Below are 17,172 nucleotides of genomic sequence, written 5' to 3' on the forward strand. Positions count from 1 at the left end.
TATTTGATCTAGAGTAGAAATGATTAGTGGATCAATCAGCTTTTCTCTGTTTTAGATCAAAGTAAACTAAATATCTGTGGGTTCCGGACTTGGACAAAACATGGTCTGAAGTCACATTGGAGTCACGTTGGAGGTTGTGATGGGAATTATTTCACTGTTTTTACATTTTATAGATGATTAATCTAGACAATAATTGCCGAATTAATTGACAATTGAAATAATCATGTGGTGCAGCCCTAATGTGATAAAGGAACAGGTAAGATTATGAAACTGACCAGTTACTGGGACACCAGTAAGCGAGGGAGATGGGAGGAGCGAATGTTGCTGATGTAAGACACATCTAACCACGGTGCACCCTGACAAGCAACAGACAAGAACAGGGGAATACATATTGCACTTCTCACCAGGCTAAACAGTCCCATCCCTGACTGAGAGGCAGGGCAACACTTCACTGTTGTCACCGTGGCGATGCAGCAGCTGCTTTGCACTGCATCTCCCGGCGCAGACGCATTCAATGTGCCGCATGCAGCAGCAGCAGCCTCCCACAGCTCGTAAAGCACACCATCTCAGCACAATCGTTACTTCTGACCCCTGCTCAAACCCTTCTGGTCACGCCTGGACACAAGGGGGAACAAAAGCTTTTTATTTCCTCTTATCCACAAAAACATGCAGGAAGCAAGGGGGGGGGGGGGGGGGGGGGGGGGGGGGTAAAGGGTTAGAAATCCTCCATTTAACTCAACGTGAAACCCTCACAACTCAACTTTGTGTTTGCCTGCATCTATACAATGAGAAAGTCCTCACAAGAGAGGGATTGCGGGAAAACGAAGCGGTCCAGAAAGCATGTGACGGTGATGACAACAGTCTGAGGAAGCAAAAATATATATCTAAAAAAAGTTGAGCAATACCTTTGAGAGAGCTGATCTCATGCTGGATAGACCTTCCAGGATCCATGCTCACAGTCTCCCTGCTGCCTGAGGCTCCAAACAGTCGAGTCGGAGCTCTGCAAGGTCAGCTCAGCACTGAAACACCACGCTGGAGGATGTACACGTCTCGCTGCTAACTACAGGCTGTTTCTAGCCCTCTCTCCCCCTCTCTGCTCTGCTGCTGCCTCAGACGTTGGCAGCTTAGTGTTTTTGTTCACTCCCTTTCTCTCTCTCCTGCCCGCCTGCACACAATCCCTGTCAGCAGAGAAATTGTGAAAGAAAGCAGCACATCTCCCTCCTTTCCACCTCTCACCCCTCCCTGATGTTGTCCCGTCTCATCCTCGTGGTGTTCCAGGAGGTGCCTCGACCAATAACAGTCATGCTCCAACGTCATATCACAACAGCGCGTATAGCGGACCTAAAGCAGCCGACGCAGAGAGTGTGAAATGATGACTGTAAGAGGTAGGAGGTGATAGGAAAAAATACTGCTGAACAAAATATACAACCCACGTAAAGATATAAATCCCCAGATGAAATACTACTCTAGTAGTCTAGAAGATTAAACAAACCTTCTACTTTGAAATGTGGTGTTGTAAAACTATAAAGTCTGTTCAAGTGAAAATACAAAATGAAGGTAAACCTGACAAAAAGTCACTGAGTTTATTTCTCCTCCATCAGAACAACAGCATCTGTGACTCAGCATTATATCCCCCTAAACTATTTTGGACTTTCTCTATATTTCATGAGAAGTGCTGCCTACCTGCTTGGACCTCGGAGGGCTTCAGATGACAGAGCACTTTTTAGAAAAACTAAACCTTGCGATATATTAAATTAAATTTCTGCAATAGTTTAGTTTACACTACATTCCCTAAACAGCTTAAATCAATAATTAGAGCTGCAAAACAAATTCTCCTAAATTAAATTAAGGTGTCAGTTGCTGTATGATTGAATCTCATCTATAATAATGAAATGATACATTTTTAAAAGATATTGGAAAAATAAAAATTATAATCACAGTCAAAACACCAAGAGTCACAAAGGTTTGCATTGTTAGTATTATTTTAGAAGATGACAGGGAAGGTTATGCTGACTTTGACTCAGCAGTCTCTTCAAGTCTCCAATGACTGGCTGTGTCGTGCCTGAAGTCAGCAATACTGAAACTGCTTGTCCGACTAAGTATGAATGTACTGACAGGGGCCACATGCCTCTACACTTACAAACTTGACCAGAAGTAGAAAACAGAAAACATGCACAGGGCAATGTTCCCAGATGGCAGCTCCAAATGACTAGTTTAAAAAAAAAAAAAAACATTAATGCATGCCAATTGGTTTAAATGGTTTCATTACTGCACAGCCCTTTATGGTAAAATGAGATTCTATGACAAGGGTTTTTGCAGATGGGAGAAAAAAAGTCTCTGAGGATTCAGGATCAGCACCGGATCAGTCCACTCGGACCTGCTCTTGTCTGATATTGACGCCATACTTGATCTGTGTTGCTCCTGTTATAAAGCCCAGCTGAATGCAATAAAGATATTGGAGACTATGAAGGGATAATAGGGTTATTTTCTTCCCTGAATCAAAGCTCTACTTTTGAAACTCATATGTTAAAACAGGATGACAACAGGAACCAGCTCAACTACAGGTGAAATACACAAGTCACAGAAACACAGAGAGGGTTGTCTAAAGCCCAGAACATTCACTTCATAATGTGCTGAGTCAGCATGTTTTGGTAAGAGGCTTATACTTTGTTAAATGGAGAAAGGAGAGGTTAAATCAGCTGATTGTATCCAGGATGGTGAAGCTGTGGATTACTCATTGTGGATTTTTAGGCTAACATGTGTGTTTAATTTAAAATGGATGATTGTGCAGATGTATGCGGGTTTGGTTTGTATATGATCTACTCATGTGTAGGTATGGGTCTTCTTGAGTTGCATTTGTTCTGGGATAAAGAGTCCCCAAATAACTACTATCGCATCTTCCATCAATAATCAATATCATCAATATCACGTGATCTTATTAGTTACACAGCTCTGTGGGACAGATGGTCATGCGGTCCCATGCATCAGGGCCACAGGTCTGCACTGGTTCAAGTTTCAATGCCGATGCCCTTTTCTGCTCAAGATTTTTGTGAACATCATGTTTTCAGTTTTGCATGTCTAAAATATTCAACTGATCCAAAAGAGCATAGCTTTGACAACTGCTTTTTATTTTGAAAGACAAATGGGTGAAATATTTTACATTGCCTGCAAACCCACCACAGACAAAACAACAGACATTATAACAGGATTTGGAAACGTCCTGAAACAAAACAAGGCTCCATTTGTGGGGGGAAATCAAAAACATGACTGGGGACAAATGAGGATGTCTGTCTTAAAATCTAAAAATTGGAAGGCATTTTCCAGATGAATAGATGTCCAATGGGCAAACTCAGCTCCTGTATTTCCAACTTTATATGAGCCACCTGGTTAAGGAAAACCCATTTTCTCTTTTAACAGAGTGCTGCTGAATTCAACAGCCTGCCTCTGACCTTGCACTCTCACACACTGATCCTTCATCTTGAACTGCTTAATTATTGTGTCAAGTGTGAGAAAACAGAAGTAGGACACGTGCATCAATGTAAAATACCTGTACGTCAAATTGCATTGTACACTGCTGACATATTTTCAGCCATGGGTTTGCTACAGCCTTGCGCTGTAGTCGAGAAATGATTCAGAAGGGCTTTATTGACCCCTTATCTGATCAATACACAATCAATAAAGGCTTGTCAGACTGGGAGTATAGCACAGCTCCAGTTTCAGCCAGCTACAGCAGCAATGAGGAGATAAAAAAAGAGATGGAGTATATACTCCCTCTCTAAACTGACAGATTAAGCCATCAAATGACAGCTGACAACAGACCCCCATATTTCCAGGTTTGGAATAGATTGACTTGCTAAAACAAAGAATACAATGTGACAGAGGCCCAATCCCAAAGTCCGGACTCACAGACTCACAGACTTTGGTGCATGTTCTTGCGAATTCACAAGGGCTTAGTGTTGTCCCAATGTCGAATTTCAAAGGGCGTGAGGGTTTGAGTACACACTTACCGAGCACTTACCGTGAGTCTGCATCGATGCAGAATTCACCAAAGGGAATTACCCACAGTTCAAAGCGTTGTGACGTTTACCGCGGAGACCATAGGAAAATTCGGAAATTACAAAGGTAAACAACAGCATAACACACAACCACGGAACGGAACGGACCTGTTGTCCAGCTCGTAAAACAAGAGTTTGAATAAATTCAAAATCAGCCAGCCGACTCCTGGGCCTTGGCCGTGATGAAAGCAACAAACTTAAAATGAAAATACCCAAACCGCAAAGTGTCAGTAACATATTTGTTATTAATTGTCGCCAAGGTAACAAGCCAAGGTGTGATCTTGTGAAGTGCTGTCCCATGCCCATTTATACCTATCTGAGCCCATGTGGCCTCACACACCCACTCACTCAGCACCTGAGATCAATTGGGTCTGTAAGTCTTTGGTCCTTAGTCCTCAGGGCTCACTTTGGGATTGGCCATAGAGTCAAACTCTATTCAATTATCCAAATGCTCCTTTTTAATGCCTAATGCACAAAAACGACAAGCACAAACAACACGATTACAAAACAAAACATGCCGTCTCTTCTTTGTTACAGAGCTCCATCCAGTTTAATCACATATTTCACTTTGTTGTGACTCACAGAGGACTTTTATTCACCAAAATGAGGCTCTCAAGCAGAACTTGCTCAAATACTTACTCCTGAGAATGGCAGTTTCTAAATCCAATAATGGCCCTAACACCAGACTTAAACTTAATGCACTCTTTCGGGGTTGGCAAACAAATGGAGAGAAAAACTGTGAAGTTTTTTAACTATTTTGACTTGTAAATGCAGCATATTCATTTAGCAAAACTGCGATAATTTAAATAAAAATGCTGGGGAAACTATGATACAACCAACCTTTCTCACAGCAGATATTTTGACTTGTGGCAGGGAAGGCCCACGTGTAACTGATAACAGTGATGATGGATCTGCTCCATTTAGTTGAGGCTGTAAGATAGGCCAGTGGGCCCTAGAACTAGCACAACTAAGTGTTATGCAGCCATCATTTACACCTGTTTGACCTGTTTAAAATGTCTATGGTTATAAGGGTCTATTTCTCCTGGCTTTGCCAAAAATGTGTCAATGATACCTGGGATATGGTGCACAACAGTGCAACTATCAACAAAACAACTAAGAAAAAGTAACATTATATTTAATATGCCAATTTTAATGGTGAGATGCAGATAAATTCATGAAAAAAGTAACAACTTAACATGTGGTAATGAGCAATTACTAGTCGACCCCACACACCTTCCTATTGTTCTAGAGAGTAGAGCAAGGGGGTTCAACCCAAAGAAGCGAGGCCCATGATGATGACAGCTAGTAAACATTACACACCAGTTGGCAGGCCACACCTGAAACATCATCCTAATGAAGATATCATACTCTATAATGAGAAATAAAACTACACTACATGTCTATTTCTCTTTTAAGCATCTACCATTTTAACAAATGTGTCCTTAAAAATACATTTGTTTAAAACATGCACATCATAAGGTGGTGTAGTGAGGGTGTATCCTGGATCAGCTAAAGAGCTAAACCAATCTCAGGCATGACATACTGTACACCGTAGGGGGGGGCCTGGGGAGGAGGTGATACTGTGGGTGCCATCCTATGCTGTCTCGATTCATTAAAGTGATATCAAACTCCAAGTGCAGTTGTTGCGGCCCATCTACACAGACATAAACAAACCATTCAGGGAGTCAACTGTCAGCAGCTAAAAATAAAGTTCATGGCCACTCCTTCACACGCTCCTGCCAGCCAATCAGGAACAAGCAATTTCAATGACTACACATCTTATAAAAACCTAATGCGGAATTCACACAATGTTGGCAGAATGGGAAAAGTAGACTTACCACTGCTAGCCTTGTAGTCTTATCATTCAAATATCAGCTACTTTTGCTGTATAACATATTTCTAGCAGTTTGCAAAGAAGTTAAAACAAGATAAAAAAACAAGCTAGCTCCCTTTAAAAGAGCTGAATTGATTGTAAAAGTGTTAATTTTGGATTTTGTTTAGGTGTAATTGCCAGCAGCGATGTCTTTGCAGCCATCTTATCACAGGTTTATAATATTATGTCTGTCAAGTTCCGGATACTTGGAGGCTGATTAACTACACGGCTGGAATGCAGCCAGATGCAGAAGCTGTGAGAAAACAAGAGCAACTACAGAGTAACATGGTTGGTGTGTGGGGTGTTGTGTGTGTGTTGTGTGTGTGTGTGTTGTGTGTGTGGGTGTGTGTGTGTGTGGTGTGTGTGTGTGTGTGTGTGTGTGTGTGGTGTGTGTGTTTGTGTGTGTTCTCAAGGCACAGACAGAAGATAGCGAGCACTTATTAGGAAGACACCAAAGGAGGAATTCACAGAATGTGTCAGATGAAAAATGTATTCTGAGGCCTGCTATCCTCCGATCTACAACTGTGAAAGACACACATTCAGGTGTTTTTTTGCTTTTTGTGTAGCACTGACAGAGATCCACTAGAGGCTGTTCTAGGGCCAGTCGGAGGAACAACAAACAACCCACTCTGTGTGGATGGTGTTACTGATAACTGTGACCTTTTAAAGAGGTGAATGAAGATGATGATGATACTAAAACATTTTGAAATGGTTAGTTAAGCTCTCACAACAACAAGCGGCAAGAAATTCATGAGTGCAGTGTTTTGTGTACGACAACATTAACATTGTTGCTATGGAGTAAAAAACTCATATTTCTGTAAACATTTTAGTCTTTTGAATGAAGTAAAAAAACAACAACAGTTTTAACATTAACAAACGACAACATTTTGAGCAGCTTATTAGAAAGTGAATACTCATGTCAATAATGATCTCATCTCCACTAGTCAATTTCTTTCATTTTCTTTTTATTATTGTTGAATCACTGCTACAGATCCATTGCTCACAGCAACTGCTAAAATGTAAGAGGGTAAAGCTGGGAGTGGATTAGTGGAAAAGGCAGCAGTGCTTCCCAAACTCAGGCACCCTGACATGAAATACAGTACATGCCAGCCGGCTCACTACTGACATTCCGGGCTTTATTCTGGCTTACTGTAGCATCCCAGATCCAGGGTGTTAGCACTATTGTTAAACACCCCAGGACCAACGTGAAGCCAGAATCTCTGTGTACCCTCATACTTTACACAGGTTAGGCTGAGGGACGAACAGTCAACACATGGTGACACCCAGCCAGGGATGTGTATTCTTCTGAGATGGCACTTTGTAAAAGACAGATTGATGATTGTATTGACTGGTTGTATGGTTTATATTTTCCGTATGGTATTTACTGATTGTGTAAGTAATTACTCAGTACCCAAAATGGACATATGTGGGGATACAGATCTCCTGAATGCAATTCTACAGAGTGAAAATCCCTATGTGGTAGGGGTGCACGATTCAGAAAATATCCCGATTTGATTCAAAATTGAGTTTCGATTCAAAAACAATTCTCAATTTTTAAAAACGATTCAGAGTATGTACACGTAGCTTTTTTTCCCATGGGAAAAATGGGAAAAAAATAAAAAATAACATGAATCAATTTTTGGAATGCTATGAATCAATTTTGAATCGGAAGAGCAGGAATCGATTCATAAATGTGAATCGATTTTTTTGCACACCCCTACTATTTTGAATGACATTTGGTCTAATTTTGTATCCACTCACAATCTTTTATAGCTAGACCGCACAAAGCACCCAGGATGGATAAAATGACATGTTTGTGTTTGACTGTATCCAGGAAACTGAAGTCTCCCTGGGACCGGACAGATTTCTCTGCCTGACACATCATCCTCACAGGCAGATTAGAAAGACATTCTTTCATAGTGTCACTGCTATCAGTCAATATCTTACCAGACACACAGTGTACTCCGTATGGCATCTGTGTCTCCAAACACTGTGGGAAAGTAAACACTGACATCGTACTGTTAAATCACCTGAGGTTAATTGTTGAAAACCTCATTGATTCACTTTTGGCAATGAGGGTAACTGTAAAACAGACACAGTAACAGTTAAAGCAGCAGTGCACTAAGTGAGAAGAGAAGCTATAAGTCCACCTGATTACGGGATTGTGAAACATGTTTTCAAAGGTTGCTAGTTCAGACCATTTAAAAAGACATTTTAGCTGTATCTTTAGCTGTATATAGTTGCATAGGAGTATATTGTTGATAAATGTCAAACAATTTACTAATTACACGATAGTTTTTTTTAATTAATCATCTTAACTTTTTAGCAACAGGCCTCAATTGTGTTTTTACCTTTCAGAAACTTTGTTAGGGTGCCCAGATAGCTCAGTTGGTAGAGCAGGCGCCCATTTAAACAGGTTTACTCCTCGACGCAGACAGCCCGGGTTCAACTCTGACCTACGGCCCCTTGCTGCATGTCATCCCCCCTCTCTCTCCTCTTTCATGTCTTCAGCTGTTCTGTCAAATAAAGGCCTAAAAAATGCCCCCCCCCCAAAAAAGTAAAAGCAGTAGAATCTTAGATTAAGCATACAAGTTCATTCTTGATAGGTTCGTCTGGAGCTTTCAACGACATCTCAGGGAGAGAGGAAGACCATGAGATTTTCTGATTCCGTTTGGGATTAGAATCCCTTGTTAGAAATGAATATCTTGCAGTCAGCTGTTATTGACTCCCTGGGTTTGAGAAGACAGTAATCCTCCGCTCTAACACAAATCCTATCTCAATTACAGCAGCTCTACTCCATCCGGTCCTGTCCTGCCCCCCCACCCCCCACCCCACCCAAGCAGATTCTGCAAGCCTGAGTTCACTTTCAGTGTTTCAAGGTTGGGGTTGGCATTTCTCTGCATACTTGAAATTGTTTCACAGAAGAAACCAGAGACACAGTAAAGACACTTATTACACTGTGATGTCATTTATCATCAAAGGGGAATCTGACTCAGTGAAAGAATGTGAACTCATCCAATACAGACAGATAAAGTGGCATGACCAATGGAGACTGTGCTGGCTAACTGGTTTTACAGCAGGATCACTCATGTTTGAGGCCCAGTGGTATCAAAATCATCATCATATCGGTCATCATATCTCCTCAGAAAAGCTTTCTACATATGGTACCATAACAGCATTTTTTTGTTGTGTGGATTCAGCATTATGTTTATGTCTATTAGATCTCTTATGTATTAGAATCAAGTATTCAATGTGGCCTTTGTTTAATTTTAGAATATTGTCATGGTTATTAGATTCCATTTAGGATGATTTCAAAGTTGCACTTTAAGCATAAAAGGTTTATACCCTTGTGAATCAGCTCTGAACTAATTCATTCTAAAATGTATTTGTGTAAGTCTTTGTGTGGTTCTCTAGCTATCTCCTTTAGTTGAGGACCAAGAAATTAGTGTTTATCTGCTCCACAATTTCCAACAGAGGGTCCTTTTTGGATATAAATGTAGTATTGAAACAAAAAGTTGATAAACGAAGATGACTTATAGGAAATTAATAAAGTAACAGCTGTCAGTTAACAAGTAACACACATTTACTGGTCAAAAGAGATTTTATATTGCTATAATTTAACTGCTCATTGGTTGGTTGGTTGGTTGAACAAAATCAGCATTTTACAGACGTTATGTGTGGCTCCGGGAACTTTAATTGGCATTTGTTACTAGCTTTTGACATTGTATAGTGAAAATTATAAATATAACTTGCAAATACATCAATTTTAAAAAAGCAATAAAAAGGTTGAATTTTAGTAAGTTAAACTAACAAACTTTGACTTTCTGTTTTTTTGGTTCAAGGAAACAGTGAATATTTCCTCACTTGTTAGGCCACATATAGTCATGTCCATTTACTCTACCTGTTTGCACACACACACACACACACACACACACACACACACACACACACACACACACACACAATATGTTTCAGCTGAACATGTGAACAAACCAAGAACAAACAGGTCATCTTACAAACTCATGTGAAGTGGCAGACAGGTGAGAAGATTCTGCTGTAGCACAGAGTCCTGGGTAATCTACAGTACACCTAGTTGTCCTCACGGCACTGTGGGTTCGAGTGTAGGTGCAAACATATGTGGAGATAATACATGACAATGTCCTCTGTCAATGGAGGTCCTCACACTGAGAGGCCCTAAAACAATGCATTAGTGGCCTTGAGTGCATCTACAGAGTATATTCTCCTATCCGGTGTTAAACACAGCAGACTTGCAGGTTAAGAGGTGCAGATATAGTTTAGTAATTTCCCTGTTTAACTTTAAAGAATTTCCTGCTTATCTGTAGATTACCAAAACTCTGAAAGATGATAATCCTGACCGGCAGCAGAAGACACAGAGACACCCTCAGGGAACAAGCTTTTCTCTCTAAAATAACACTCTGTTCTTGTGTCGGTTCATGCATGCAGACTAAATCCTACTCCAAGACTGAAACTTTCCTCCGGGCCCACCATACACACAGCATGCCTTCCAGCAGCAGGGCAGAGAGACTGAAGATGGACAAAAGAAAAACCGCTGCTTCAAAATTCCACGTCCACATTTTCCACAAATGCGTCCAACAGCAACACTCTGACTTATTAGTTGGATTGGTTTTAAATTGCCATGAGCTTTGGATGAATCGTTAGTCATTAAATTGCTGTTATGCGTGTTGATACTAATCACATTATGTCAGCAGCTCACAGGAAGCCCACAGCAGGTGAGGAGGACTTTTTATTCAAATTAGGAGTCATTTTACATTAAATGTGACTATTACAGTGTACAGTGTAATGAACTACTGACTATTGGACACACAGTAAAGAAAGCCTGGCTGTACTATGATTTTGTTACAGCACACAATGTTGCGACCAAATCCCCAAACTTCCTTTAGCCTCAACGTGGACGTTTCAAACTAAAGTGTAAAGTTTTTCATTGTGAAAAGGTTAAAGGCTCAAGTGTTTTGATAATGCATCCTTGCATATGGGTGATCTTCTATGTGCACAACGGGCATGCATATATTGGACTATTGCTATTTTTGAATCTGAGATCAAGTTGCAGGAAACTGATCTGCGGCAAGTACGGGAAGTGAAGTGTGGAGGGGGCTTCTCTGTGGACGCCCCCCCCCCCCCCCCCCCCCCCCCCCCCCAGCTTAACAGTGGTTCACAAGACAAACTTATTAACTATTTAACACACACACACGCAGCAGAGTCCAAGTGAAAAAACAGGGTCTGTTGTAGCTGCAGTTTCCCTGAGTGCTGGCTTATTTAAGAGTGTTTGAGAAGGGGGAGTGGGACGCGGAATACATTTAAAATACACCTTGCAGGCCGGATTCAACCACAAACCTCCACTTTACAGAGCAAACACAAGGATGAGATCAGCAAAAAAAACTATTGTCATTGGCTTGTGAAACCTGTCACAGTTTAGTTAAAAGCTTGAATGAGCAAAAGGAAAAACTAAAAGTTCAAATTATTTTATATTTAAATCTAGAGATGCTTTAGTTTACTGTAAAACAGTCTTTAAAGTTTTCTTTTTATCTTAGAACTTTATCTGTCTAATAAATTAATAAAATGTGTAAAATTTGTGCGTCCATAGGTGTCTTCTCTCTTTGAAATATCTAATGAACCGTTCACCCAATCTGCTTCTCACTTGGTTTCCTGGGTACCTAATAAACTTTGTTGCATTTGGAACAGTTTGGACAGCATTGGATATTAAAAGAAACTGTGGATGAAACTAAACGGCTGAACAATAAAGGTTGAGGAAAGAAATTATGTAGAAAAAAAAAAAAACTATTAGTAGGCTAAACATTACAGTTGCATAGTAAGTGGTTTGGGGTCCTTCTGTAAATTTGGAGTACAATTTGGTTCTGGAGAATGCTATAAGCAGCAATACCACAGGCCAAGCGATCGACCTGCTCCAAACAGGCACATTTTGAACTGGCACTGTACTAGTTCATCTTAAAAAACAAAACGTTCAAGGGAGTCTGTTACTTTAAATTACAAGTTTTAGATAATTGGCAGTGAAACCCCCAACTAACCTCAAAGGAATGCATACTTGAGGCTAAGATCAGTCAGAAGTCCAGGAAACTCCTCTAAGGGTCACCTGAGTCTGAGGCAAGGCCACTGCAGTTGGTAGTAAGTGAAGGTAGTTCTACTGTATTTGAGGGAGTCATTACTGAGGTCCCTCCACCCTGCAATGTTCCAGCCTCAGTAACTAAGATATTCCAAGCACTTTCATGGAGAGGATGAGCACAGCCAAACATCTATAATGGCATCTTATCTCTTTGTTCCAAGATATATCCAACAATGGTAAAATGTGACTTGTCTTTCAAAGATACTGATTGCACAGAAAATTGGTTTTGATGCTGCAATTCTAATAAAATTTGTAGACGTAAAGACTACTTTTCATTACATAAGTTATTGCAACCTTGTTAAGCAACATCTCATTGAGCTAAATGTCAGAAGTCTTTTTAGTCTTTCAACCAGAATAACTTGAAGAGTGACACAGTAAACTCTTGGGATATATTTGTGGTGAGTATTTAAAGCAGAGCTGCGTGTTTTACACTAATAGATCTGTTCATAACACATTATCATTCACAAGGGAATTTCACCTGTTGCAATAACTCATGCAAATGGTCCTCACAAAAGGCCTTGTACAAGAATAACAACTTGATTAATGTCAGATTAAGCTACTTCATTTCGTAGAAAACAAAAACATCAACCTCCCAGTGGTACATACAAGTTGTACATGAGGGATATTTTGTATTTTGAACTGGCATCAACACCAGTGGTAAAATAGAAGGGAATCCATCACTGTCCGCAGAGCAAGGTAATAAAATTCGTATTACCTTGTTTTTACTTTATTCTTATTGTCAATAGTTTTGGAGAAACAGCTGCCATCTTATGACAAACCCCAAAACAATAACCCCACTTATAGGTCAAAGTCAATGATGAAACAACTTCCACACACATATACTTTTTAGTTACTCTGGATGTATCTGAAGTATCTAAAACAAATAGCATCAAGTCAAAAAACAACAATAAGAAAGAGTCACAGGGTGCCAAGATAGCTCAGTTGGTAGAGCAGGCGTCAATATATAGAGGTTTACTCCTCGATGCAGCAAGCCCAGGTTCGACGCCAACCTGCGGCTCTTTGCTGAATGTTATTCCCCCCTCTCTACCCTTTCATGTATTCTGCTGGCCTGTCAAATAAAGGTCTAAAATGCCTACAAAATAATCTAAAAAATAAAATAAAATAAGAAAGGGTCACCGGAAGTGAGATCTTGGCAGAGGGACTGGAGGTTTTGACAGGGGCGTGGAGCACCAGACTGGTGCCAGAGCTACACAGCAGGAAAGCTGCCCACATTGACATGCACAGTAGGCAACTGCATGGGAAGAAAACGACTAGACTGTTATTGTTATAACATATTGTTCCCAACATAGACACCAAGACTAGGTCCATTTGTCCTTACTGGTAGCCTGTTGAATGGGGGGATGGAAATTGTGCCCAAGGTTATAATTTCTGCTTTAATTCCTAATCTATTTTTAACCAGAGATTGTGCTGAACACCCTGCTGTCTCTATGCACCAATGCCTTGCTTTAATACAGTTACACACAGAGACACTGTGGGGCCTGCACAGTACAAACTACTGGTGGCTCCACAAGAAGAGAGCTGCTTCTTCACTTATGTCCTACTGTGTATGGATGGCAAGTGGAGTAAGAGAGCACAGCTTTTTCTGTCAGCCTATGTCCTAGCACAAACTGCCTCCAGATGTTGCTGTGATTCACTTGTCTCAACTTGCACATCCAGCCTGGGAGTGACCCATACAGCAAGTGGCAGCTAGTCAAAATCTCAATATGATACCTGATTATGTCCTCCAAGCAGGGAACAATTGGTGATCTTAGGGGGGGAGTGCTGTCAAACCTTAATGTAGTTGAATGCGGAGTTCCACAAGGAAGTATTCTCAGACGTCCTTATTTTTAACATACATTAATGACATGGCAGACTCCTGTTCATGTGAACTATTTCTGTATGCTGATGACTCTGCACTTTTAATTTATCATGAACAACAATCCACTCTAGAGAGTACCCTTAGCTCTAAGCTATCTTCTGTAACCAACAAGCCAATTGACAATATGCTGTCTATACATTTTGGTAAGACAGAGGCCATCTTGTTTTGCTCAAAATACACGTTGAATAGATGCTCAGAATTTAGGGTCATTTTGAATAATGTTGTGGTCAGTGCAAAAGCGTTGGTAAAATATCTGGGTTGCATCCTAGAAAACAACTTGGATGGCAGGAACAAGAATATGAAGTAAAGTCACTGGGCTCACAAAGTTTTTAGCCAGAAACTTGAAATTTTTAGATAGGTTAACAATGATCATTTTAGCCAACGCCTTAATTTTAAATAATTTTTAATTTGCATGTACTTCCTGGTTTGAAGGCCTAACAAACCGACTTAAAGGGAGGCTGCAAACAGCACAGAATAAATTAAAAAGAGTAATTCTGAACTTGGGCCATAGGTCTCATATAGGTAGGTCACAATTTGATGAGCTCAATTGGCTCCCTGTTGAGTCTCATGTTATATGTCATAGCTGACCATGATCCAAAAAGTATTGTTTGGTAGTGTCATAATTTTTGTGTTGTGTCTTATTACTAAGCCAAAGGACACAAACAATATACAATACATTTAAGACATTGTTAGGGAAACGAACCTTTGCCTATCTAGGGGCAGTTCAGAAGAACAAGTTAGACCGGCAAATTAAAGTCATTTCGAGCGGGAACTCTTTCAAAAAGAAGAATCAAGTACAGGTAACTAGAGAGGGTAGCGGAATAGGAAAAGGTGTCAGTTTCTGTTTTTATTTTTTATTTATTTAAGAAAAATGTTTTTATGTTGATTATTACACACTCTGTAAGTGTTCTTTCCTGATGTTATGTGTTGAGGACCACAATGGAAATAGGTCCTGGACTTTGTGTTTTTATCCTTAATTGTATTTGATGTCTTTCTTTCATGTGCAAGGCATTTCAAGGCAAATCAAATCAAATCAAAATACAATTTTTGTAAAAAAAATGTGAACTAAAATAGGTAGTGTCGGTGCAAAAAGCAACTTTATCAGGACATCAAGATGTGCAAACTGGGGGTGGGAATCACCAGAGGACCCACAATACCATATTATCACAATACTTATGTCAAAATACCATAGTATAACATTACTTACACTATGTCACGATACCATATTATTGTGATTTTAAACATATTGCAAATAATCTGCGATATATTGTAATTCATTACCCTTTACCAACTTTAAATTACATCCTCTAATATACTGTGTGCTCGTGTATCGACACAGTATTGCTACGGAGAATATTGTGATACAGTGCTGCATTGATTTTTTCCCCATCCCTAGTGCAAACACAGTTCTGATTTCAAATGAATTTCAAATTAAACAAGAGCGAGATACAGACTCAACAACGTGCATATACCATAATTGTACATCATATAAGACTCTTATAATTGAATTTGGACATTTAATGAAAACTTTTGATCAGGGCTGCCAAAGCAACATTTTAGCAGTTTAACTATTCAACATGCTGCCTCTTGCAGCACAGAGGTCATGATTCCCTTCTAGGTTTTGCATTGGTCAAATTCAGACTCATTAATCAAGTAAGCAAATGAGCTGCAGGAACATCTTGAGGTTGATCCAGCTTCCTGTGTTCACTTTCTGAAATGAAAAACACTATCAAGTATTGGCAGTGTTTACCCAGACATAATCATGTGAATGTCTAATATGCCGTCCTGTTGGCTTATCACTCATGTTGCATTTTTGGACCTGTTTTCAACCATTCAACCAAGGGCCAAATGTCTCACCTCTCTGTGCCCACAATGCCCATTGATTCCCCTGTAGGCAAAGGAGACTGCCATGTCAGAGAAGAGACTAGGACTCCTTTGTGTTCTATTCATATTTAATTGCTCAACCTGAAGGCCACAGATCAGCCTCCTCCATCTCAGTGAGACATATTTCCTTAAAGGTCTCAGAAATCACCACAGAGGAAGCCATAGTTTTAAATTTTAAATTAATGAAGTGTCACTGCTACAAATTACTTCCACCAGTCTCTAGTAAAGATCAGCTCATTTTTTGGCAGTTTGCAGATTATTTGTATCAACATTTTATTTTCCTGATGACCGATAATGTTAATTAATTAAAAAATGTGCTACTTTGGCTCGGCTACAGCTCTGTGTCTGTCCCTCTGCTTCGGTTTCACTCACCACTGAGTCTGACGTAATGTCCCGCCCACAACACTCTGACCTTCTGACTTTCTTTTACTATGTATTATGTTGAAAGTTTCTAATGTATTAAATAATTGCTCAAAGTAGTAGTTTTGTGTTTGAGTTTGTTCCATTACAAAATCTTAATTTTGACTTTCATTTTCATTTTCAATGTAAATGCAAATTGGTTCCAAATATTCCTTATCGGTTTCATTAATTACTAATAATCAGTATCAACCTTGAAAAATCGGTCGATTCCTAGTCTACAGCTATATTAACAACTAAGATTTGAGGCTGACAAAATTACGTTTCTCCAGCAACTCTGTGCAAAGGTGTCACTTTGACAGGTGTCATTTCTACAGTAGAATATACTTCCGGTTTCTACATTCCACAGAGAAGCTTCTTGACCCAAAGTACATCAGTCCAAATCAATATGAAACCAATTAATGCTGGTGTCCTATACTCACTAGTGCATGCACTCATTCACACCAAACCTCCCATTCATACATGCTGTCAACATCATTTGATTTATGCACAGGGAAAGCCATTAAAGAAAAAAAGAGGGGGGTGTTGTTACCTTTATACTTTTCTCTGACGTTCTCATAGGCTTGCACATAGTCCTGCTCCTCTGACAGCCGCTGACCTGGGTCAAACATGGGCATGGACATGGCCTGGCTGATACTGAGTTGGAGTTAGGGCACCTTCCTCTCTCTCTTCAAACTTTCTTTTAAACTTCCCACTGGTACTGTTCAACTCTCTTTGACTTTCTGTTCTCCCAGTTCTGATAAAAGCCCTCCTGGCTGTCTGTCCACCTATCTGTCTGTCCCCACCTTCTTTCTCACCCACACTTAGTCACAGTATTCCCTCTAAAGCTGTAGGTTTCATTCCAGACCACCACCACTCCCCTCCTCAGCTTGAGAAATACCCACACACACACACACACACACAC

At 40.1% G+C, this 17,172-nt stretch overlaps 1 protein-coding gene across 14 annotated transcripts in view; it reads right to left on the bottom strand.

The window, feature by feature from the left end:
- pleca (plectin a) overlaps positions 1 to 17,172 on the bottom strand; it is a 103,435-nt gene that overhangs the window by 67,883 nt on the left and 18,380 nt on the right. For 4 of the 14 annotated variants that reach the window (XM_032535378.1, XM_032535370.1, XM_032535374.1 and 1 more), the window contains exon 1: positions 16,801 to 17,115. The exons of 7 other annotated variants lie outside the window; for them this stretch is intronic. In XM_032535378.1, coding sequence (XP_032391269.1) covers positions 16,801 to 16,891 — 91 coding nt within the window. In that variant the 5' untranslated portion in view covers positions 16,892 to 17,115. Of the gene's footprint in view, positions 1 to 905; positions 1,171 to 16,800; positions 17,116 to 17,172 lie in introns of those variants that run through there. 3 more of the 14 variants (XM_032535382.1, XM_032535380.1, XM_032535376.1) reach the window with 1 other exon arrangement.

The sequence above is a fragment of the Etheostoma spectabile genome, chromosome 14 (assembly GCF_008692095.1).
Source record: "Etheostoma spectabile isolate EspeVRDwgs_2016 chromosome 14, UIUC_Espe_1.0, whole genome shotgun sequence".
Classification (NCBI taxonomy): domain Eukaryota; kingdom Metazoa; phylum Chordata; class Actinopteri; order Perciformes; family Percidae; genus Etheostoma; species Etheostoma spectabile.